This window comes from Coloeus monedula (assembly GCF_965178545.1).
Source record: "Coloeus monedula genome assembly, chromosome: 23".
NCBI classification, from domain to species: Eukaryota; Metazoa; Chordata; class Aves; order Passeriformes; family Corvidae; genus Coloeus; species Coloeus monedula.
In genome coordinates this window covers 2,212,071-2,228,384 of record NC_138803.1, presented here as the reverse complement: position 1 = coordinate 2,228,384, position 16,314 = coordinate 2,212,071, and the positions used below count along the sequence as shown (strand labels likewise).

The window sequence follows — 16,314 nt, the reverse complement described above, 5'->3', positions numbered from 1 at the left end:
GGTCCAGCAGCAGGGATGACCACAAACAGAGTGTCCGAGCTGGCCTTGGCACCCAGGCCAAGGAAACAAAGCAACTGCAGCCGTCAGAGGTGCCTCCAGCACCTCTCGGGTGAGCATGACCCCACAGATGCCCAGTGGCACCCAGACGACTGGGACCTCCCTTCCAGGCAGGGCCCTGAAGGATGGGTGGCAACGATGGGGAGGAAGAAACGTGACTACAACCACACCCGCAACGCAAAATTGTTAATTTATTGTTAGGAGGCAAAAAAATTGTACAGTTACAAGAATCATTTCCCAACAGAGGTCAAATCTGAGTCAAAATATCTCTTACAAAAAAAAAGGGGGGGTGGGGGGTGACAACACTTTACAAGTCATTAAATTAAAAAAAAAAAAAACAACAAAAAGAAACCTCTCTTTGTGCAATTCTGCAAAAACAAGAACAGAAGATAAATCCCTGGCCTGATGCGCTGGAGCTGAGTGGGAAGAGGCTGAGAGGGGCCCTGCAGCCCCCCAGCCATCCCCACCCTATGTCCCAGCCCTGCACTGGGACCAGCAGCTGCCTCCTCCTGCACACCCACCCTCCAATGCCAGCCCAGTCCCCCCAAACTGGCCCCAAACAGCCTGGCCAGAGCCCCAGCCAATGGCACAGACATGGCACGGACAGCCACAGCCTTTCTCACCCCACACAACTTCCACAGACCTCCACCCTCTGCAGACACAGACCTGACCGTCGTCCCCACAAGCCCTGCTGCCCCCTGCCCCACGGCTCCTGTACGGCCCAGCCAGGGCAGCAGGGCAGGGGGTGGCATGGGGAGTAGGCAGTGGGGAGCAGGGCATGGGGAGCAGAGCATGGGGAGCAGGGCATGGGGAGCAGAGCATGGGGAGCAGAGCATGGGGAGCAGGGCATGGGGAGCAGGGCATGGGGAGCAGGGCATGGGGAGCAGGCACAGGGCACAGCCCCCTGGGACTGGCGAGCAGCACTGACAGTGCACAGATGCTCTCAGTGTGTCTCCGGGTGCCTCCATGTGTCCCTCCCTCTCTGGCATCCCAAGGGATGTCCCTGGCCAGGGCAGAGCCAGCCGCCCCAGCCGGGCACAGGCGATGCCACTTGGCATGTGGGGAGCCAGCACAGCTGTCCTGAGAGGCTGCACGGGGTTGAGCCAGCCCCAGGACGGGTGGGAGGCAGGTGCCAGCCCCCTGCTCCCCCAGGGGCTGCTGGCATTGCTGGGCCCCCAGCACTGGTACCAGTGCCCCAGATCCTCCCCCCTGAGCAGCCAGGCTGGGCAGAGGGCAGGAGAGCAGGGGCCATGTGCGGCAGGGGGACAAGTGGCCCTGGGCCCCCAAGGGGGGGTTGGGAAAGTGGAGGCAATAGGGGGAGGCTGATGGCAGTGGCTTGTGACCAATCCCTGTCCCCTGGAGGGGTGAGGAGCCTGTGGGTGGCAATGACACACCCTCCCCCCCCACTGAAGCCCGAGGCAGGCAGGGCAAGGTGGGCACCTCCAACACCCCCAGGGTGGTCTCTGCCTGGAGGCAGCAGCAGCACACCTAGAGAAGGGGAGAGGGAGCCCCAGGGGACCCACCTGCAGCTGGCACAGCCCCATTCCCAAGGGCTGCCTTCTGCTACCACCCTCCTCCTCCTCCCAGCGCTGACCCGTGGCTGGCCTTGGGGAGCCCCAGCTTTCCTACTGCTCACAGGGCCCAGTTCAGTAACAGCACTATCCCTTAAATTAAAAAATTAAAATATATATACATATATATATACTGTATACACAGACAACAACAGAACAGTGCCAAAATGGAGGGAGAGAGAGAAGGGAGGAGAGGACAGGGGGAGAGGAGGGCAGTCGGACATCTTCTTTACAATAAAAACAAGGATTCTGCCCCAATGTGAGCAGAGTCTGGGGTCCCCTAAAAATACCCATCTAGAGAGAGAGCTGGAGGGACAGAGCAGGAGAGAGGGGCGTGGGCTTGTACAATGGCATCTTCCCAATCCGAGCCAGGCCCGCGGGACCTCAGCTTCGCCTGGACTTCGAGTGCTGGATAAGCCACTGTAGGGTGATGTCTGCAGAGGTAAGGGGACACTTACAGCCTCTACCTCTGGCTGTCACCTCCTCCCACACCTGGGCAAGCACGTGGGCACGGGCTGCCCCCCACGCCCCCCGTGACCCCAGCCCACGGCACTCACCAATGTTGTCCTTTTCTTTGCAGGAGATGGAATAGCAACAGATCTCTCGGTCCTGGATGGCAGAGAGGTTCCTGTGGGAAAGGAGCAAGTGCTGACTGCAGACTCTGAGCTGTGTGGGGTGGCCGTGGGAGACACCTCTGGGCAGCCCTTGAAGGGTCCCTTCAGACCCAGTCTCTGAGACAGAGCACACTGAAGGGGCAGCAGCTCCCCAGGCTCTCCAGGAGCTGCACGTGAGCCAGGGGAGGGCACCATCGCTCCATGCCTGAGGGGCAGAGGTGGTCTGGGGGGGGCCTATGTGACAGGGCAGGATGGACCCAATCCCACGGACACCCTGGCCACCAAATCCCATAGGTCCCCCCCAGCCCTGCAGCCAGACGGGGCAGGGAGGTTTTTGGGAGCAGCACAGGGCTGGCAGCATGGGAGCTGCACAGGTGCCCATGGCCAGGGGGGCTCAGAGGGGTGGCTGAAGGGGAGGAGATGCTGTGAGCCAGTGCAGCATCCCAGATCCCCAGCATGGAGGAGCCCAGTGCCACTGTCCAGTGCGGTATCTGGGGGAGACCAGCTCCACCAGCCAGTGCCATGCTGCGGCCGGGCCCCCACGCCACCATGTGGCACGTGGGACCCAGCCCTGGCACTGGTGGTTCCAGCTCCTCTCTGTCTCCACAAGGTGTCACCTCGGACATCCCCAGCCACCCGTGTGTGCCAGGCCACTCCAGGCACCACAGTGCCAGCCCAGACAGGTGATGGTGCTGGTGGGGACACGGCAGAACGGGGAGGGGTCACACTGTGTCACACTGGCACACTTACATCTTCTCAATGAGCTCCTTCTCATCCAAGGCACCGGGCAGGTCCCGCTTGTTGCCCAGGACGAGGACCTGCAGGGCAGGACAGGGGACACCTGAAGCACCCGGCCACCAGACCAGGCAGGAACCTGCTTCTGCCACTCAGAAGCAGAGCCTGCTTGTGACACAGGACAGCCCTGGCTACCCCACTAGGATGTCCCAGACAGAGAAACCCCCCTTCAGCAGCACTCAGGAGGCAGGGCACTTCAATTAACTGCCTTAATTAGCCTGTACACAGCATCTCCTGTGCACTCTCTACTCCCAGTGTGGAGATGTTCCCACAGCACATCCTCTCTCAAGGGTACCAGCATCTGCTGTGCCATCCAGGATGGTCTCCCAGGAGCCTCCCACTGCCTCTGAGCAAAAAGTCAAGTGAAATGGCCAACCCTGACGTTGCCCAGCAGGAGCAAGCTGTGGATGCCGGGTAGAACCCACTCTGCAGGCAGCCAGCCCAAACCAGGATCAGCCGTTTGTGCCATCACTGATCTCTCCCTCAAGGCTCTCCACAGCCACAAAAGCATTCTGAGACTGTGTAAGGAAAATAACCACCCAGCAGGGCTGGTTTGTCCCTCCGGAGCAGCCATGTGACTGTCACCTGACGGGGCGGTGCTGAGGCTGTGGCTGCTCGGACTGCACTGGGGCTCTGCAGCAGCACAGGATGCAGCAGCCCCTGCTTCAGTCTGGAGGCTTGTTCTCAGAAGAGCCTTCAGAGGCCTGCAACTGCAGCGTGGTGTGTCAGGAGCTTAATTTAGCTGGCAGCGGACATTTGGGATCCATGGCAAGATCTTCAATTAGCTCCTTTCAAAGGATGCTGATTTGGGGGGGTTGGTGCACATCCCACCTGACACGTACAGGGTGCCCAGCACTGCACCACGTCCCACCTCCTGCACGTGTCACAGTCCAGCAGCTCCTCTCCCAGGAGAGGGGACCTTCCTATCACACCATAAATCAGGTGCAAATCCATGTGAGGGGACAGATTTCACCCAGGGGGCCTGATCCGTGCCCTAAAGCTGCCCTAAAGCTCCCTCTCTGTTGCTTGGCCCAGTTCTGACCTAGAAAGCGTCATTGCCCCAGCCGGCTCCCTCGGGAGTGCAGCGGGGAAGCGACGCCTCCAAGAAAAGGAGATTTATGGGATGTCCCTTCCTGAACCTGCTCTGCAAGCCCTGGCAGTCCCCAGCCTGGGGACCGACCGAGGCACCAGCTCACCGGGATGCCCTGGAGCTGCGGCTTGTCAAGCAGGTTGTGCAGTTCGTTCTTGGAGGCCTCTATCTTCTCCTGGTCAGCAGCATCCACCATGTACCTGCAAGGGAAGGGACAATCCTAAGCACAGGTGCCCAGGTCTTCACGGCCTCGTGCTGTGCTGAGGCCCGTGCCACCCCCAAACCTCCTGCCATGGCAGCTCACTGCCCCAGGACATGCAGGGGGTCGATAACAGGATCCTTCCACCAGGATGCCTCTTCCCAAGGATGGCTGTGGAGCTAAAAACCCCTCATGTCTCCCAGGGGAGTAGGGGACCACCCCAGCCTTGTCCCTGCAGGTGTCAACCTGCTGACAGCAGGGACAGGCTGGGTGAGGGAAGCCCAGGCAGGAGAAGCTGCAGGACACACATTGTCCTCGTGCACATAGCAGCTCCCACGTAAACAGCCAGGATAGAGGACAAGCAGAGAAGGCAAGAGAAGCTGAGGATGGAGAGGTGACAGTGACCCAAGAAGGGGAAGGAGCTCCTTGTCCCATCGATGGGGTAATCTTGGGAAGGGCCATGGAGCACATGGATGTGAAGCCGGTGGCCAGCAATGCTTCTCTGAGCAGAGCAGGAGATTTGGGAAAGGATTTCATTCTTACAGGGCAACTTTTATCCTGCAAAGAATGTCAGTGAAGCCAAAACTTGGGTGAGGAACCGATCAAAGCAGCCTTGATTTCAAAGATCAAGAGGCTGGGAGAGAAGGAGTGAGAAACACCAGCTCATCAGGCTGTGGGGAGTTATTTAAAAATAGGAAAAAAGCTACTAACGACTGAAGTGCTTAACACAGGAAAATGGGAACGAGGTGCCAGAGGGAAAAACACCCCCAGGGACTGCCCCAGACCTTGGCATGTTGGGCAGGGGAAAGGGCTGAGAGCAAAGGGAAAGGAACATGACACAGCTCGAGGTGATGAGGGCAGACTGGAGTGTGACCTGGATGCTGACAGGTCCTTTTGTTTCCGGACAACTACGTGGGCCAAAATTATGACATTATGGAAGGAGGCAGCAAAAGGAGTGAGAAGACAGAGATTTTGTCATTTCCAGCAAAGGGAGTGAGAAGACAGAGATTTTGTCATTTCCAGCAAAGCTCACTGTAATAAAAAGTGTAATAAAAACCCTCCTGCAGGTCCAAGGCCATGTCCCACCATGGTTACAATCTGCAAGGGCAGGAGCAGACACCACTGTCCCAGCATGCAGGACAAGCAGTACCACACTCCTCCTCACCTGCCAAGGCTTGGAGTTGGGAAGGGCAGCACAGAAACCAGCCCTCCAAATCTCAGGGCACAGTCACTTGGAAAAGATCCCATAAATCTCATTTTCTGACTGGGTTTAAGGAACCCCAGTATGGTGTCCCAGGATCAGTATTTGTCCTTTGGAATAGGCAACCTGCTTCCCAAGAATGCCTTGCCAGGCTCACCCCAAGCCTGGACTCCCTGGGATTGCTTTCACTGTGCTGTTTGCAGGCAGGGGACGCCCAGGGACACTCAGATTTGCTGACTCAGTAGCGGGTGTTGCACTGAGACTCCTGCTCTCAGCACAAGATTTATCTGGCAGCACATGAACATCCTGACCTGGAAACCAGCCTCTGGGAAGGGCTGAGCCCCACCACTGGGCTCTGCTCAGCCCCAGCAGTGAGCAGCCAGCAGAGAGGACGCATGGGAGCCTGGAAGGGCAAGATCTAAGGAACAGAGCTGGACTGAGTGATGCTGGAAGGGAAGAGAAGGGTCTGCCACAGCTGGAGGGACCTGGCTGTCCTTTGCTCAAAGCCCATGTAGACATCAGTCCCCAGGGGAAGTATCTGGAAAAAAGGAGGCTCAGGGGGGACTTTCTCAGTCTCTCCAAATCCCTGACAAGAGGGTGGAGCCAGGTGGGGGTCGGGCTCTTCTCCCAGGGAACAAGCTACAGGACCAGAGGAAACGGCCTCAAGTTGCACCAGGTGGGGTTCAGGTTGGATATGGGGGAAAATTTCTTCTCTGAAAGGGTGGTCAGGCCCTGGCAAAGGCTGCCCAGGGCAGTGGTGGAGTCACCATCCCTGGAGGTGTTCAGAAACCACCAGGGGACATGGTCTAGTGGTGAATATGGTGGTGTTGGGCTAACGGTTGGACCGAATGATCTTCGAGGCCTTTTCCACCCTTAATGATTCCAGGATGATTCAGTGATTCCACCCCTTGGCACAGGTGTCTGGCTCTGGCAGCAAAGGCACTGCAGCTCCCCTGTCCCCCCAGCACCCCGGGGTGGGATGATGCCCCCAGCCAGCAGCAAGGCTCAGCATCAGCACGTGGGTGAGAGCAGGGCCCTGGGGATACTCACACGATGGCACTCACTCCACGGCAGTATCGCTCCCACATGCTGCGGAACCGTGGCTGCCCCCCGATGTCCCAGAGCTGTGACAGGGAGATGGCAGCGTTACCCCCACAGTCCTGCCCAACACTCCTTCCTCCCCCATGTGGCCACCCGGAGCATTTTGGCCACGAACCAAACCCACCCCCATCTCCTCCTCTTCAGCTCAAATTTCAGGAGGAGGCTCCTGACTTGATGAAGAAGGGAGAAACCTCAGGAAGGGCAGCTGGAGGATGCTGAATCCCCCTGTAATGTGCCTCTGCTGGCATGGAGGGACCCTTTGGCCCAAGCTGGCTGCTCCTCCCCATGCCCATCACACCTCCTGGCACTGCCCTGAGACATTTCCCATTTCAGAACATTCGGCACACTCTCAGACGTGTTTCTGCAGCAGCCACAGATCCCCAGCCAGCTTTTCAAGTCTGTCCAACAGCTATTTCCCAGTACAACCCCAGGCCCTTGAAAGATCCAGACAGGTAGAACCCTCCTTTTCCTTGGCTCCCAAGGCAGAGACCACCACTGCAAGCCATGACCTGTTTTTCCCAGCACTACCACCCTCAGCAGCGTGACCACATCCGTAAGTCCCAGAGACATAAGAAACCTCCAGCTTTGCAGCCTGAACTGGCTCTTATTGCCCAAGTCTGGATCTCCTACACCCCTTCCCACCACCTCCCCTGGTGGGTACCTGCAGGACCCTAACAGGGCAAATCTTTCCCTTCCAGATGGTGGAATCACAATCCCTGGAAATGTTAACAAAATGTGGATGTGGCACTTGGAGACATGGTTTATTGGTGAACATGGCACTCCTGGGGGAACATTTAGACTCGATCTTAAAGCGATTATCCAGCCTTAATGATGCTATGCTTCTATTCTATGAGCTGCATCTGGGGTGCCTGGAATTCTTCCACCTCCAGCAGAACAGCCACCAATCTCCCTCACCTCCACCTTCCATCCCAAGAGCCCTCACCAGCAGTAACAACTGCATCTCACCTTTATGGTAACATTCCCTTTGGTGATCTTCCTCATGTTGAAGCCCACTGTCGGGATCATGTCTTCGTTGAACTGTCCTGACTGCAAGGAACAAAGTGAAACAGCGTTAGGAGGCAGAGGAACGGGGCCAGCCTGCCCTGGCAGGGCAGCAAGGCTGACAGCCCGGGATAACCCCAAAGGCTCTGCCAGCCCTGCTGTGGGCACAGTGCAACCCTCCTGCAGGTCCACGCCAGGAGGCAGAGCCCAGGAGGCACGGTGCCACCAGGAATGCTGTGTGTCCTGGTTCCGGCCCAGAGGGACGGGATGTGGCCAAGACACTGTGTTATTCAGTACCACCTGACATCATTGCCATGGCCAGGGAAAAGGGACTGAGTTCTTTTCCAGTTGGGAAAAAGCCTGGTGGGTGGAGGGAAGCCATTGTTTCATTGTCCCGGGCTTGGTGAGCATTTTGCATGTAAATCACCCTCTCTTTGTACACTGCTGTTATTAGTAGTGTTGCTCTTACTGTTTTCTTATCTCGTTGCTGTTTCTAGTAAATTGTTCTTATCTCAACCCGTGATCTTTGCCTTTTGTGCTTCCAGTTGGAGGGGGAAGGGGAAGCAACCGGGAACATCGGGAGCACCAAACTGGGGACTACCATTCCTAAACCACGACGCCGTGGCTGCTGCAATGGGCACAGGTGCCCTGGGTGCCCCAGTGCAGTCCCCAGCCCTGCAGCGAGCTGCCAGCCTCAGCCCTGGACACTCTGTTGTCTCGGTGGGCTCGGGGCTTGCCCATCCCAGCTCTTTCCAGGTGTGACTCCCAAGCCCTTCGTGGGAGGAGGCTGAGACCTTCGTCCTGCGCAGTGACCTCTGGTGAGGCAGTCCTGCAAGGACCCCCGGGGTTTTAGGCTGGGCTTTTCATGCAGAGAGCCACCTCCTGCTCCAGCTCCTTTCCAGTTGCAAGTCCTGGGGGCACCAGCAGGTTTCATGCTTCCGATCACTTATGGTCTAGCTCAAACCAGACTGACTTCTGCTTTCAAGAGAGTGCTGTCTGCGCTGGTCCCCAGTCCTGCATCCTGCCTGTGCTGGGTGACGTGGGGGGTCACAAAGGGCCCCCCTCCCCAGAAGCTGCTCTCATGCAGCTCCAATGTCTGCTGAGTTTATGCATCAGATGCAGGAGATCCCTGGGGGGTCGAGCACCCCAGTGCTGCTGTGGATGGGTCAGGCCTGTCGGAGCAGGGAGCAGGGACCATCCCTCTGCTGAAGCTGGCTCACGAGCCCACATGCCCAGCACCACACCGAAGGGTCTGCTAATGCCCACCCCACCGTCCAGTTTGCTGCTCCAGTTCCAGCGGGACGGGCCCAGGCGGAGCAGGGATGTTAGGGGCAGTCCCAGCAGTGATGTGGCATCGCTGGGGCAGGACAGGAGCTGGCACAGCCCCTCAGCCACTGCCTCCAGCAGCTTCCCTGGGACTCACATCAGGCTTATGGCCTGTAAATGCATCCTGGGGAATGCTGAGGAGCCAGTAGGGAAGACTGTTTGATAGCCAGGACAATGCAGCTGCAGGGAATTTGGCCATCAATGCCAGAAACTTGCAGGAACCACCAACCATGGCCAAACTCATCCTAGCAGGTCCTTACTACCTTAAAACCTCCGTTTCTTGAGGGCTTTTCTGTTAGTTAACACAAACTTCAAAACAGGAAGTCAGTCTATGCTATTTTCTCATAAGCAGATTTTTGTGCCTGGTTGAGCCTGTGGCTCCTCCAGATGCACCACATCAGCAAGTCACCAGGGTTTTCCTGACCTCTTCCAAATGCTCTGCAGTACACACTGCTTCCCTTTTTCATATCCCTTTTGCACTCAGCAGTAAAACCCAGCAGCCAAGGGGTGTTCAGGCCCCGCTGCACCCAGAAAGGACTGTGGGTAAGGGCACGGGGAGAGGAGGGGAAGCAGGCAGGGATCCACAGGGGATGTCTCCTATGGACTGAGGTTCAACACACAACTGAGCTTTATGAAACTAAGAAATTCTCAGGCTTTGATCAGTGGGCATGGAGAGCAATTGCTGAAGAGCTTCTTGGAAGCTGCAGGCACCTCCCTCAGGGATCCCAGACCACACCACGCGATCTGCTGGCTGTGCAAAAGCCACACAAGATACAGTTCTGGTGTGATAGAAGCTTCTTCCAGGAAGGGGTGGGCTGCAGGAGTCAGGAGTCACCTCTTCTTTCCTCCATGGGTGGGAGAGAGCATGTCTGTGTGAGTGACCACAGCCTTGCTCCCTGCCCCAAACCCCTCTCCCTGCAGCACCTGCCTCCAGGCTGCCCACGGCCAAGGGGCCGAAACAAAACCACTTGAGCTGTCCAAAACAGGCCAAGCTGGGAATGCAAGGCCTTGTGGTCCAGGATGGCTCACACGTGCTCCCTGCTGTCCCAGCACCCACAGAAGCATCTTGCACGTGCTCCTCCTCCATCAGCTCCTCCTGCATCAGCTTCTCCCTGAACACAACTCTCAGTGGTGGAAACACGGTGGTCCCTCTTCCCTCTCCAACCACCCTTGGTGCCTTCAACACATCTTCAACTCCCTGCAGGGTTCAGCCATCCACAGGTCCACTGCCAGGAAAGCAGTGAGCACCCTGATGGAGACAAGCAAAAGCTTCACGGGACACATTCTTCCCCCAAATTTTTGTTATGTAATGAATCATCCATGCTGACTCTGAAGATTATGCCAAGCCACACCAATTGCTTAAGAATGGGATTGCACTGGGAAGCACAAAAATCGTTGCAGGCAAGATGGATTTTGTGGCTATAAATGGCAGATCAGGTCTTCACAGACTCGAGCTCATCACTGCTTTTGCCAGGGTCACTCACTGCTCTGCCCAAGGCCCTGCCTGGAAGGCGAGTGACCTTTCTGCCCAGCCCCAACACTTTCCAGTTGGGTTACTGGGAGAAGTGGCCAGAATTCAGCTTTTGCCAGGGCAGGCAGTGTCCCCAGCTCACGCTGAGCCCCATCCCCTGACACATGCACAAGGATTCCACATCACCTGCCAGTTCAGCCATCATCCCTTGCTCAGACGGGCCCAGGACCTCGGCTTGCTGGCACATGCAGAGAAGCCACCTCAGCCTCCCCCAGCTCTGGTGAGCAGCAGGGCTGAGGTGGCCAGGCCCTGCTCCTCACTGGATGACACTGAACTAATGTGACCTGCTCTGGATAAATCACTGCTGGCTGTCCTGCAGCCCTGTGCAGTTGTGTCTCCACCAAAGCATGGCCCTCTGTGGGACAGAGGCAGGAGCCCAGAGCACCTCGGGTTGGGTGTCTCCCACCACTGCCTGGACCATCCCCACAACTGGTACTCCTGCAGGCATCTCCTGCCATACCCTGTCCAAGCTCTAACATGGAGGGAAACTTAGATATAAAAGATAGAAGAAAGAAACTTTTTATGATGTGAGAGGTGAGGCCCTGGCACAGGTTGCCCAGAGAAGCTGTGGCTGCCCCCATCCCTGGAAATGTTCAAGGTCAGGTTGGATGGGTCTTGGAGCAAACCAGTCTAGTGGAAGGTGTCTCTGTATGTGCCTGCCAATGGTAGGGATGTTGGACAAGGTCATCTTTAAAGGTCCCTTCCAACCCAAATCACTCTATGATCCTGTCTCAGGAAAGCCACACTGTCCATTTTTCTTGGCTCATGTTGACAGAGCTTGCAGCAGCAACACAAAACCATGCCCCAGACAGATTCTCCTCCTCTTCCAGAAATACCGAGAAACCCACCAGAAAACCCACCACCTTCTGCATTACGAAGCTAAGGTGCAAAGACACACCTGTGGAGGGCCCAGGGGCTGCATCTGGAGGCAGAAGGACCGTGAAGCAGCATGAGAGCCCATGGCCACCTCCCACCCACGCTGGCCCTGCCAGACCCCACGCAAGGGACACATCCAGAGGTGGGTGTCAACACAGACCGGTCCAAATGCATCAGAACAACATCTCCCTACTACTTCCTCAGCACCTCTCTCTCCTCTACCTCCCCAGCAAACCCTGGGAACCTTGCAGACCTGGAGCTGCACCTTCCCTCTCGGGCTCAGGCACCAGAGCACATCCTGCCAAGATGGGTCAAGTGGCTAGTGAAGGGGTTGGCATGTGTCTGAGGATGGCCAGGAACAGGCGCTGAGCTCTGCAGTGCTCTGAGCCACTATCAGGCTCACTGTTGGAGCACTGGCTACCTGCCACACCAGCCACCAGCCTACCTGGTGCCAAATATGAGGCTGATGTGGTTTCATAGGATGGGTCAGGTTGGAAGGACCACAGTGGGTCATCTGATCCAACCTCCCTGCTCAACCACGTTCATCCCAGAGCACATGGCACAGCATTATTCCCAGACAGTTCTGGAATATCTCCAGTGAGGGGTGACTCCACACCCTGTCTGGGCAGCCTGTTCAGTGCACAGTCACTGCACAGGAAAGAAGTTCTTCCTCATGGTCAGGTGAAACTTCCTGGGCATCAGTTTCTGCCCATTGCCTCTTGTCCCATTGCTGGGCGCCAGGGAGCAGAGCCTGGTGCATCCTCTGACCCCTCCCTGCAGGCACTGACTGACATTGATGAGGGCCCCTCTCAGCCATCTCTTTTTGGCTGTTTGGCTCAACAGCCCCAGCTCCCTCAGCCTGTCCTCATAAGAGAGACGCACCAGCCCTCTCAGCATCTTCACAGCCTCCACTGAACTCACTCCAGGAGCTGCATGCTTCCTCTTGCAGCACTGCTCTGAATCACTTTCCAAGCAGGGCTGAAGCACAGGATGGTGCCCCAGAGCTCCCACCACATGTCCAACACCCCGGCACTTGTGGCTTCACTCTCCTGGAAGGCTCTAGCACAGATAGAATGCGTGTGATGTTAAAATGCAGCAACACCCTCTTGTTCTAACCATGGCCTGCACTGACAGGTTTTGGGCCCCAGCACCTGCTGAGGAGCTCTCAGTGGCCTCGAGTCACCCTTGTCACCACCAGACTGGGATAAAGGCAGCTAAAAGCCCACTGGCTTCAGGTTAAATCAAGACCACATGTATTTGCAGTTTTCACTTCTCCTTACAGGCAAGACTTCAAGCCTCAGCTCTCAACAGGCAGGAAAAGAAAAAATAAGTCCTGGAAAATCAAAGTCCCCAGGCAGGTGACCCAGGAGGAGTCACCCTGGTCGTAGCTGCCTTCAGCAAAGCCCTTGCCTGGCACAACCACAGCCTGGCTGCTGGAGGGAACCAGCCACCTTCCAGGGAACCAGAGTCCACTTTTCAGTCAGGTGCAGCTACAAATCCTGAAAGAAAAGGACGGTGCCAACCCCCCCAGAGCAGGTCCAATCCCAGAAAGGCTTCTTGTGAGATCTCTCCCACAACACCAAAATCCCATTCTTCTTCAGGTTTTTCCCGCCCCACAAAGCCCAAATCACAGCTATTTCCCCTTCCGACAACCCCATTGCAACACCCTAAAGCCAGGCACCTCCAGACCTTCTCAGGCAGTTCCTGTCGGGTTGGCATTTTCTGTCATGCTTCTATTTCACTGTGCCCAACAAGTCCTTCTTTCCAGGATGTCTTCTCAAAAGTTGGTGCCCCTTTTTGTGTGCATCTGCCACAAAACTTGAACTTTCCAAATAACTTGAGAGGTTGAACTCAGCACCCTGAGCCCGACTGCTGTGTGAGGGTCTCAAACACCCCACCCCAGACCCGACAGACCAGCAGGCCATGGTGCCAACTTCAGCAGCCTCAAGAGCTGCTATAATTCCTCAAAGTCCCTTTTTCCTACACCAGCAATCCTGGCTAAGTGGAGAGTGTCCTAGTGCATGGGTCTTGCCAGTGGGGTCTTGCCCACAATAAAACTGCCAGGCACAAAGTATTTACTCGCAGAAGCAAACCCCACAAAGCCCACACTGAGCCCTGTCTGCTCCAGATGCAGCTGGGAGAGGAGGAGACGTGGGGAACAGGGAGCCGAGCAACACCAACCCTTGGGATTTCCAGCCCTGTGCAGGCAGAACTGTGCAGCAGGTCTGGGATAAAGCTCCATCACCCTTCACAGCTTATCTGGGTGATTAAAACCGACACTAAATTACTTTGCCATTTTTAAGGCAGTCTGGGTGCTGTTAACAGGCAGCAGCATCCAGCGGATCCAGAGCAGGAGCAGCCCACACGTGGCACTGCCGCGTCCCACCCTGGCATGGAATTGCAAAAATTGACTATTAAACACACAAATAACAGGGAGAGGTCCCCTGAAAATAGGACTGGTGCTCAGTCAGTGCCCCAGAGCCGAAACGCTCCCTGTCCCCAGAGGCTGGTGTTGGTTTCTGGGGGAACCAGCAGGAGACCGGAGCACTGAGCAGTGACTTCCAGCAAAACAGCTCAAGAGCAGGAGTGCCATCGTCTCCAGGATGAAAAGCATTTTAGGGTGTCCTCTCTCTGCCTCTAGACACTTCAGGAAGGACATTTTCATCCCTCAGCACCTCCCAAAGAGCATGGCTCCAGTGCAACGAAGCCTCCATACGAGCTGGAAATCCCCTCTGACAGTCCAGCAGCTTCCAGCACCCTGAGCAAGCAGCAACAACTCACTCGGCTTTGGAGCCATGGCGAACATGGACTTTGGAGCAACGTGCAGGGACCAGGGGGCAACCAGGATGGATCTGCATCCACTTCCTTCCATGAAACCCCCCGGGAGCAACAGCCCAAATCCACCCCTTCAGGATTCCTCCCGCCTCGAACCATCGCGTATTGAGAGGACAAGAACAACCCAAAAAGCAAGAGGGGAGACTCTGCCAAGCATCCCCATGGGCAAAGCCACGCCCTGGGCTTTGAGATTCAGGACATGCAGCTCCTGATCCACAGCAGGGACCCGGTGGACGAGGCAGCGCAGCCAGGGAGAGGCCAGGGCTGGAGGAACCTAAGGCGGGTGCCGCTGCCCCGCTCGGGTGCGGAGCGTGTGCTGCTGCAAGAGCAGCCGGCACCCACAGGACGCTGCTGCTGGGGAATGCTTCCCGAGGAAGGTCGCCAGGCAAACACCTCCTACACCGGCCCCCAGGCAAGGAACCCCGGTGGCACCGAGCCCGGCAGGGTCGCCATGAGGCCCCACCTGCGCGTCCCGGCGGCGGCGGGGACGATGACAAAGCGCCTGCTGTTACGGGTACGAGAGCAGGAGCTTCCCGGCTCCCGGGGCCGAGGCTCCCGCAGTCCCGTCCGGGGCACCGGCACTGGCTGCTGTCCACTGGCCGGGAAGGGCGAGGCGGTGCCAGGACCCTTCCCCAGGCCCTGCTCCGGCTGTGGCCGCGAGCACCGCGCTCGGCTCCGGGGATGCGGGGAGCAAACGCTGCGGGCTGCCTGGGCCGTGCCGGGCCTGCACCCTGCACCCCACACCCTGCACCCCACACCGTACCCACTGCTGCACCCTGCACCCCACACCGTACCCCACTGCTGCACCCCGCACCCCACACCCCACACCGTACCCACTGCTGCACCCCACACCCCCTCCCCAAAGGCGTTTTCAGGCTGGGGTGCGATAGGGCGGAGACATTCTGAGAAGCACCCAGGGCGTGCAATGGGGGCATGCAAAGAGGGTGCAGCAGGGGTGCGAAGGGGGGGTGGAAGGCGCAGGGGTGCACGGGGGGGGCACTGGGGGGGCACTGGGGGTGCAGTGGGGGTGCACTGGGAGGGCACTGGGGGTGCACTGGGGGGGTACTGAGGGTGCACTGGGGGGTCCAAGGCGCAGAGGTGAAGCCCTGGGATGGGCACGTGACCCGTCGGGGATGGGGGGATGCGGGGTGTCCCCCGGGCTCACCGCGATAACGTTGACGAAGGTGGTCTTGCCCGAGTACTGCAGCCCCACCAGGGTCAGTTCCATCTCCTCCTTCCAGAACAGCGCCCGGAACCAGTCCAGCAGCTTGTTGAAGAGTGCCAGCATGGTGCCGGCCGGGCCGGGCCGCGCTGAGCGGGGCCGAGCTGAGCCGTGCGGAGCCGGGCCGGGCAGGGCCGGGCCGAGCCAAGCCGGGCTGGGCCGGGCCGAGCCGAGCCAAGCCTAGCCGAGCCGAGCGGGGCCGGGCCGGGCAGGGCCGAGCGGGGACGAGTGGAGCCGAGCGAGGCCGAGTCGGGGCGGGGCCAGTCGGGGTGGAGCCGGGCAGGGCCGAGCGGAGCCGATCGGGGCCGAATGCGTCCGGGCTGCGCCGAGCGGTGCCGATGGAGGCCGAGCCGCCGCCGCCGCCCCCCGGTATTGTCCGCGCGCCGCGGGCCCTGCTGCCGCACCGCCGCGCCGGGTGGGGCCCGCGCGCCGCCTGCCCCGCCGCCGCTGCCGCGCCCCCTGCCGGCCCGGAGGACCCGCCGCACCGCGCACCGGACAGCCCTCCGGACAGCCCGGACAGCCTGGAGTACCCCACACCCCTGCCCTGGTCACTCCCTGCAGCCTCGCACCCTCGCTAATCCCGGCCTTCTCAGATCATAGCACGGCCTGACGGAGGGGGGATGCACCACTGCACCCCGGACCCGGCACGTCCTCCCCGGGACCTCTGCTCCCCGGCACACCTGTACGCCCCGGCAGCCTGCACCCAAAGCCTTCCGCAGCCTTCTCCCCGTGCCCCCTGCACTTGCTGCACCCCCAGTACCTCCGCACCCCCAATATCCCTCCGGCCTGCACTCCTGTGCTCCCAGCTCCTCCTGGTGCCCACTGACCCAGCACCCCCGGCACCCCCATCTCCATCACGCCCTGTGCCCTTGTGCCCCAGTGACCTCCGCACTG

At 58.5% G+C, this 16,314-nt stretch overlaps 1 protein-coding gene across 1 annotated transcript; it reads right to left on the bottom strand.

Annotated features, from left to right (window-relative positions):
* Window positions 1-230: 230 nt before the first annotated feature.
* ARL8A (ARF like GTPase 8A) lies at window positions 231-15,813 on the bottom strand. The gene is made up of 7 exons (XM_082296281.1): window positions 15,364-15,813; window positions 7,595-7,675; window positions 6,578-6,651; window positions 4,234-4,327; window positions 2,993-3,060; window positions 2,186-2,256; window positions 231-2,062 (listed from the first exon to the last, which is right to left on the bottom strand). The coding sequence occupies exons 1-7, from the start codon at window positions 15,484-15,486 to the stop codon at window positions 2,013-2,015; spliced, it is 561 nt and encodes a 186-aa protein (XP_082152407.1). The 5' UTR covers window positions 15,487-15,813; the 3' UTR covers window positions 231-2,012.
* Between the last annotated feature and the right edge of the window lie 501 nt (window positions 15,814-16,314).